This window comes from Elephantulus edwardii, unplaced genomic scaffold, assembly GCF_000299155.1.
Source record: "Elephantulus edwardii isolate Elephantulus edwardi_28Jun2011 unplaced genomic scaffold, EleEdw1.0 scaffold00155, whole genome shotgun sequence".
NCBI lineage: Eukaryota > Metazoa > Chordata > Mammalia > Macroscelidea > Macroscelididae > Elephantulus > Elephantulus edwardii.
Genome location: NW_006399905.1, coordinates 7,654,560 through 7,663,547, shown reverse-complemented (window position 1 = coordinate 7,663,547; position 8,988 = coordinate 7,654,560). Strand labels below are relative to the sequence as shown.

General features: G+C 38.4%; 1 protein-coding gene across 1 annotated transcript in view; it reads left to right on the top strand.

Annotated features, from left to right (window-relative positions):
* LAMA3 (laminin, alpha 3) overlaps positions 1-8,988 on the top strand; it is a 383,386-nt gene that overhangs the window by 318,072 nt on the left and 56,326 nt on the right. The window contains 4 exon segments of the mRNA XM_006895048.1: positions 2,389-2,505; positions 3,149-3,303; positions 3,618-3,759; positions 8,106-8,208. Coding sequence (XP_006895110.1) covers positions 2,389-2,505; positions 3,149-3,303; positions 3,618-3,759; positions 8,106-8,208 — 517 coding nt within the window.

Here is an 8,988-nt window from a genome sequence, read left to right as displayed (position 1 = left end):
TCTCATCTCTCCAATGCCTAATATGTCAATATTAATGCGTTCCATTTCTTTGTTAACAATTTCTAATTTTCCTTCATTCATGGCTCTCACATTCTATGTACCAATCACTAGGGTCTGCTTACAACTGTTCCTCCTCCTTTGTATTTCCATGCTTGACAGTTCTACCTAGGTTGCCCTTTCTGTTCCTATGGCATGTAATTTATTGGTGTGCATCATATGTTGGCACAACAGAATATGAGGTGTTAAGGAATAACAAAATATGAGGTATTAAGAAATTATGAAAGAAGCCCTGGTAGCACTTACATTAAGCACTTGGCTGTTAACCAAAAAGCTGGCAGTTCAAACACATCCAGTGACTCCAAGGGAGACAGACCTGTTGATGTCCTCTAATGATCACAGGCTATAAATCTCTGGGGCAGTTCTCCTCTTTCACAAGTGGTCACCATGAGTTGCAATTAATGTGGCAGCACCTGACAACAGGAAATGGTAATAAGATCAAATTAAAATAACACAGACTACATTTAAAAATAGGGGGAAGCTCTGTTGGTGAGTCCTTAGGGAGTTGTGTTGCTAACCCAAAGGCAGAACTTCTGTGATGCTTTGAATCCATCAGCTGCTCTGAGGTAGAGAAATGACCAGTCTCCTCCTGTGTGATTTACAACCTCTGGAAACTCACTGAAGGTTCAGTTATTAGTAAGGTCCAACTCCATGTCAGTGACTGAGTTAAATAAAACAAAAATCTTAATAGATGACTTTGTGCCTAGTTCCTAAAACTTTTTGTTTGTCCTCTCGAAGTCACTGGTTATACCAATGGCAGGAAGCAGGACATGATTTTATGGGTCTTTGAGCTTCGGTAGTTCTTAGCCATGCATTCTTACTCAGATTTTGTGTTCTCTCTTGTTGAAGAGAACCACCAGATACTCGTTAGTTTGGACATGTGATGACTGGTGCTAGTTTAGTTAAACTTCCTCATCCTGTCTGACAAATTTAGAAAAAAGACCCTTTACTGTCAAGTCAATGATGATTCATTGTAATCCTCCATCAGGCTTCTAAGGTTGTCAATCCTTCTTTTAAATTGTTGATTTTACATTTTTATTGTGATATGCATGACATTTTAAAAAGCCTCTTTGCTGAGGATGAGTTGACCAGAACCCAGCCAGCTGAAGAGAAGATGATCCATGCTGTGAGCGAGAGCTGGTCTGGACTGGACGTTGCTTGTGGATCCAGATGCTAAAAAAGTGAACGGAGTATCAGTGAAAGGGACGAGCTTGTTTCCTCAGAGTACTGGTTGTATATAGATGGGCAAATCAGAAACTGCCTGTCTAAAACCGTGATATTAGGGAATGAGACATGAAGTAGCTGGCTTACACGCTTTTATGGAAGTAGTAATTAGGAAGGTGATTATAAAGGGGGGGAAACCCATAATATAAATTAACAAAATATAATCTAAATGAGAGACTATATAAAATACAATGTATACATGTGAAATGCAATGTAAATGAATGATTAAAATATCACTTTTTAAAAGCATTCATTTTCCAATAACAACAAAAGCGTGTTTGCTTTTAATTCCATCGTTCATGTACATTTTGTTGATAACATAATTGCAACACCCACAATATCTGACCCTCCAGTTGTATATTGCCTTTGCCGTCATTCAACTTATAAGTATCCATTATCTATACTAATTTTTACTCCCCTCCTCCTCCCTTTCAATCCCTGTCACTATCCATGAATGATTCTTTTTGTGTGTAAACGTTTCTTCAAGGTTATAAATCTTAATGGGAAAAGTCTGCACGTCTTTCTCCCACTGGTGAAAAGAGAAACTGGTGGGTTCAAACCCCCGACTTTCCCATTAGTAGTGTAGCATGCTACCCACTATGCCAGCAGGGTTTCTTATTCCACAGACTTGGGCTTGGAAATGTATTTACCTTTTTGACTGAACTGAGCCCTCGTGTAGAAATCTCCTGCAATGACAGTAGTGATTATTGTCTTGACAAGTGGTTTAAGATAACTGTGGTAACACATTTAAACTAGAAAGACAACAGATATCCCTCCACTTGGTGGTTTTCTGTAGGAAGCTCTGGTGGCCTATTGGTCAGAAGCAGTGCTGCAATCCCAAGGGCATGCATTCGAATCCACCAGTTGTTCTGTGGAAGGATGGGCAATCTCCTTCCATGGGATTTACTGCCTCTGTAAACCCACTGGAGGGTCAACCATAGGTCAGTTGCAACTCAACAGCACAGAACAACAACAACAATGGGCCTTTACTCAAGACAATTCTGGCTTTGAAATCATTTGTGTATCATTATTCAATAAATGTATCTGCGTCTCCACTACCAATATGCCATGCAGAGCTCAAGTATATATTCTTTGAATTCTTTACAGAGACAAGTTAAAGAAATCACTTCCCTACAAAGTGATTTCACCAAGTACCTTACCACTGCCGACGCCTCCTTACTGCAAGCCAACAACATGCTGCAGCTGATGAAGAAAAGCCAGGAGGTAGACAAGACACTTGTTCTCTAGAAATTCTAAAAAGATGTTGCAATGAGATTAATGATCTGACCTCTCCCCCCACCCAGTTATATGTATTTTAAGTGGAAGGAGAGTAGTCTTGCTTAAGGGAGCATGTGAATGAGCCATGTCTAGCTGTCTTCTCTAAACTGGTTGCAGCAGGCAAATTTTACTTTCCTGATAACAAAAAAAATTGTTACATTATTTTTAAAATATCAGGAATATCTTTATTGATAGAAGTAATCAGGACTGGTAAAAAACTTATAAAATTTCTTAGCTCAATGGACATTTTAAAAACCATCATTTATAATAGATATTTCCAAATCTGAAAGACTAAATTTTAGGGTTAGTGCAACTTTACTTAATGTTAATAATGTATTCTATAAAATTTATTACAAGAGATTCTTATAATCCAGAAAATGTTCAGAAACCTTCTAATTTTTGAGGAAAATTTCCATTGTCATTATCAAAAGCGTTCAAGGATTAATTGATTTGATAAATGAGCTTAGAAAATATCATTTGCCTTTTTTTGGTCCCCTGGAGATATATCATTTTTGACAAAATAAAAGAAGATAGTATATGTTATCTTTGCTTAAATTCATACTGTCTTGGTTTACTTGGAAAAAAACAGGACTATGAAAAGTTAGCTGCCACCTTAAATGGAGCAAAACAAGAACTAAGTGTCAAGGTGACAGAACTTTCCCAATCTGCCAGCAAAGAAGCTCTGGTGGTGGAGGCGGAAAAGCATGCTCAGGCCTTACAGGAGCTGGCAAAGCAACTGGAAGAGTGAGTAGATGGTGGTGATGATGTGCTGCTGTGTTAGACATTGCCCTGAGCCATGTGTGAAGTCCCTCCCCTTTGCTAATGGGTTCTCCAGATCAGGGTGGAGAGATAGGGAACAAGGTTGACCTCAGCCATGAAAACCAGACACAGGTGAGAATCAAACCAGCAGAAAGAGCACTCAATTCTAGTTGAGTCCATTATGGCAGGCAGAGCCGCTAACTCTGAGACCCCAGATCTTGATTGACCAAAGGCACAGGGAAGCCTAGGTGGCAGGCAGAGGGACACTGCTTAAGGGCGTAACCCAGACCATCTTCCAGGATCAAGAGAAATACCAGTGGAGATGATCTTGTCCGCCGTGCAGTGGATGCTGCTACTGCCTATGAGAACATCATCAACGCCATCAAAGCGGCTGAGGATGCAGCCAACAAGGCCATGAGTGCGTCTGAGTCTGCTCTCCAGGTAGGCACTTGCATCTGTGGGGAATGGCACACTTTCTTATGTTCTTTCAGTACATTGAAGAGGATAAAAATGCATCCTTTTTAAATCAGAATGTGTTATCCAGAATAGAATTGAACTTGCTGTGGATACAGGTATTTCTATATTGACCTGAGTGATACAAGCTAATCATAGTTGTTACTGTTGAGACAATCAGTTCGTAGTGACCACATGTGTGTTTGAGCAAGAAAATCTCCGTAAAAGTTTCAAGGCTGTGTGACCTTTGGGAATGAGGAGGATAGACCTGTTTTTCATGGTATTCCTGCATCGTTTCAAACAACTGAAACAAAACCAAGAGCTGGTTTTCCAAAAAGATCAATAAAAATTGACAAACCACTGGCAAACTTAATAAAAGTTAAAAAAGAAGATACAAATAACTCAACTAAGGAATGATAGATGTGACAGCACAACAGAACCAGAGGAAATTAAATCTATAATTTTGGAATATTATGAAAAACCTCTGATAAATTCGAAAACCTAGAGGAAATGGACAAATTTCTTTAAACTCATGCCCTACCCGGATTGACATAGACAGATATACAACACCAACTTACACAGACCCATCACAAAACAAAAAATTGATTAAATCTTAAAAGGATTTCACTCCCTGCCCCCCCAAAAAAGCCCTGGACAGGGTAGTTTCATGGCTGAATTCTATCAGACATTCTGAGATTTATCACCAATTCTGCTTAAGTTATTTTTTTAAAAAAATGGAATAAGAAGGAATACTCCCAGAAACATTATATGTAGCAAGCATAACCCTAATACCAAAACTGGCCAGAGATATTACCAAAAAATGAGACTATAGACCAGTATCTCTCATGAATAAAGATGCCAAAATCCTCAACAAAATCCTAGTTAATAGAATCCAACAGCACGCACACAAAAAAATTCATTATGGCCAAATGAGATTTATAACAAGTATGGAAAGACAGTTCAATATAAGAAAAACAATCAGCATAATTCACCATATTAACAAAGCAAATAACACGCTCATATAATCCTAGCAATTTATTCTGGAAAAGCATTTAACAAAATCCAACACCCTTTCCTGGTTAAGACACTCAGCAAAATAGGAATAGAGAGAAATTTCCTCAGCATAGTGAAAACTAGAAGCATTTTGCTTGCAAATGGGGACCAGACAAGGATCCTCAGTGTCACTTCTGTTCAATATTGTATTGGAAGTACTTGCTAGGGCAATACAATAAGAGAAGGAAATAAGAAGTATCCAGATTGGCAAAGAGATGGTTAAACTGTCACTGTATGCAGATGATATGATAGCGTACGCGGAAAACCCCAAGGACTCAACCAAAAAGCTGTCAGAGCTAGTGGAGCAATTAATAAAGTGGCAAGATACAAGCTCAATATCCAAAAATCAGTAAGATTCTTCTACAGTAACAAATAGAACTCAGAGAAGGAATCCAAGAAAGCAATACCATGTACAGTAGACAAGCACAAACTGAGATACTTGAGAGTGAATCTAACTAGCGACACAAAAGACAAGTACAAAGAAAACTACAGAACATTTCTACAAGACAAGCACTGTGGCAATTGGACAATTAAAACAGACACGGGGTGGGGGAGAAGAACGAACTGGGGATGAGGGTGGAGAAAACAGTGCAACAATGAACGAATGAAAACCCAAAATCTCTGTAAATGTTCATTAAAACTAATAAAATTTAATTAAAAAATATAATTAAAAAAGAAAAAAAAAGAAAAACCTAAATAAATGGGAAAATGTTTCCTGTTCATGGATGTTGTTGTTGTTGATTGACTTCAAGTTGAGCATGACACATAGTGACCCTATGAACAGAAGGCCCGAAGCCCCTCAACAACTATCAACATTTATCAAAGTTCATAGAGTTTCCAGAGGCATGGTGTTTAGAAGTGGATGGCTCTAGGAAGACTCAAAATGACAGTCCTACCAAAAGCAATCTATATGCTCATCTCAATCCCAATAGAGAAACTAAATTCATTTTTCAGGGAAATTGTCAAGTTTATTTGGAGAGGAAAGAGACCTCAAATAAGCAAAGCACTTCTGAAAAACAAAAATGAAGTGGGAGGCATAGCATTCTCTGACCTCAAAACATACTATACAATAGTAATAACCAAAACACCATGGACAGGCACTTAGACCAATGAAACAGAATTGAGAACCCAGAAAGGGACCCCTCTATCTATGGTAAACTGGTATTAGACAAGGAGATAAAACTTACCAAATGGGGAAATGATAATCTCTTCAACCAATGGTGCTGGCAAAACTGTACTGTTACATGTAGAAAGCTGAAACAGGACCCACATCTCACACCATACACAAAAATCATTTCAAGGTGGATAAGAGACTTGAGTGTAAAGCCTAAAACCATTAAGTTCATAAGAGACAATCTGGAATCAAGTTTAGATGGCCTAGTCTATGGTATAAAAAGACTGCCAAATACAGCCAGAAATGCTTAATCTGGAGAGGATAAAATTGATGTACTGCATCTTTTAAAGATTTAATCCCTGTACACATAAAAAAAAACTCTTCCGAACAGAGAGAAATGAAAATCTATTGACTGGGAAATAACATTTGGCAATACCATTTCAGACAATCCCACAGGGCCTCAATAAGAAAAAGAATGGGGAGAAAGGATAGTAGAAGAGGGGTGAGGATGAGTAGGGGCGAAATCACAGAGTTGCACAACTTGGGGGGTGAAGAGAGAGGGTGAAGGAACTGGGCAAGATCTGCAGGGACCTGAAAAGACAAGGTAATGGTGGGCATAGTCCAATGGTGATTAATTTTATAAAACATAATGGATGGGAACGATTGTATAAAATACAATGTGAATGAAGAATAATGTGAAACACAAGTATATGAACTTTGTAAATAAACCAATATAAAACAAAAATTTTTTTATAAAAAGCAAAACACCCACAACCCACATTTTGCTTAGTAGTTGAATACCTACTCTTTGTACCACCCAGGGATTCCTTTTTCTTTATGAGCAGTTTAAAATGCTACTTTGTGGAACCAGACAGAAATAACCTCAATTATCATTATTAAACCAAAGTAAAAATTATATTCTACTTCTATTAGGTATGTTTTTATACTGTGACTAAACATTAATATCTATCAAAAAGAGAAATTTTGGTTAAAAACTTGATTAAGGATTTTCTCTCATTTGATCTTGTACTTGGTCATGTCCCTTTGGGATCTTTTAGGAACTTTATACTCTTTCTGTATCTGACCTTGAAGAACAAAAACAGTAACTGTCAAAAAGTTAGAAGACACACTTTCTTGGAAGATTGAAACTTTTATCTCCTAAATCTTAAGTTTGAAAGCAACTGAGTTCTCCACTATGGTAAGGAAGTCAGAAAGAACAACTGAGGCAGATTCAGAGGAAACAGATTCCAGACATATTGGTAGAGCATAAATTAGACAGTAAACTCAAGCCAGAGCCTCTGCCATTAAGCTGATTCCAAGTCATGGTGACCTTCCATCAGGTTTCTGAGCCTGTAAATCTACATAAAAGTGGGCTGTTTGGCGAGCTCTGGTGGCCTAATGGCAGGAAACTGCACTGCAATCCCAGAGGTGTGCGGTTCAAATCCACCAGATGCTCTGCTGAAGAAGGAGGAACAGTCGCCTCCTGTACCAGTCAGATCCAATTTGACAATACACACATAAAAAAATAAATAAATAAAATTTTTTTAAAAGTGGACTGTTTGTCTTTCTGCTAAGGAGACTCTGGTAGCTTTGAACTGACAAACTTGCAATGAGCAGCCCACCATTTAATGAAACGTCAGAATATCATGACCAAGATGTACATGGCCCTTTTCTTTCCTGAATGTCCAGAAGGAGGATGGGTTCATGTCTGCTTTTCTACTCAGAACATGATCCTGGCAAGTGACTAGAAATCAGAGACAGTAAGGAAGTAAATATGGAAAGGTGAAAACGCATCGAGAAGATATTTTAAAATTTGTCAGTAGTAGTCGTCACTGTGGATAAAGGTTGTGCTGACAGCCTCAAGGCAACAGGCTTGATCCAGCAGCAGCTTCTCAGAAGAAAGATGGGCAGCCTTCTCCCATGTGAGTGACCACCTCTGAAAACCCGCTGGAGGGTCCGGCACGAGTTCGTTCTAACTCAATAGCAATGAATTGGCGTTGAATCACTGGCAATGAGATCTTCATTCCAAACCAAATCATTGGCCTAATGCTGTATATCTTAGAGAATAGTCTTCTTCTATGCTTTAGGATAGGATGAAAAGAAATCTTACTTCTGTTTCCCAAAGGTATTCTATATATTTCAGACTTGATGGATGTTTTGCTTTCAGACAGTGATAAAGGAAGATCTTCCAGGAAAAGCCAAAACCCTGAGTTCTGACAGTGCTAAGTTGTTAGCAGAAGCCAGGATAACCCAGAGGAAGCTGCATCAAGGTATGCACTTGAACTTGACTTAGGGCACAAGGAGGGGCAGCCCCAGATGTACATGTTCTTGAGTCCCAATGTCAAGGCAGATGGACGTTTTCAAAATGTATGCTTTATTTTATAGATTTGCTGTTTTCATTTCGTATTTTCAATATTCCTTGTTCAACACACACTAGGTTAGCTAGAGTCATATGTATATATAAATCTTAGGGATGATATTGGGTAGTTTTGACTTGTTCTTAATTTCAAAAACACCCCTCATAGCTGTCCAGTTAGAATGGACTCACAGTTTCAGTGGGTTTTCAGGGACAAAAAGACACAAGGGAGGAGATTGCCCATCCTTCTCCCATGGAGTCTTTGGTGGGTAATCAGACTGAACAGCACACTCCCTACCTGCTAGGTCACCAGAGCTTCCTTTGCTCTTAATGGAACTATTTTCATTTCATCCACATGTGACCATGGTGATAGGAACCCACACAGAATAGGAGTATATAGAATCCAGTTTTCTAATGCAAGTGTGTCTGTTCATTGAAGCAACTATTTCAAAATTTCCCAAGTCTCAAAAATAATTGAATCCTTATATCCTCCAAATTCCTATGCTGTAAAAATGGTGTCTCTTAGCTATGTCCAGTCTCCCATCAGCATGTGACCAAGGGGGATCTGAGCCATCTGAGTGCAGCATGTTAGTCTCTGTACAGTAATTAGATGCTTCCTGTTAGCCAAATACCTTTTTTAAAAAAAGATTTTTAAATGCAAGTATACATATATATATTGCTTAGCATTAATATA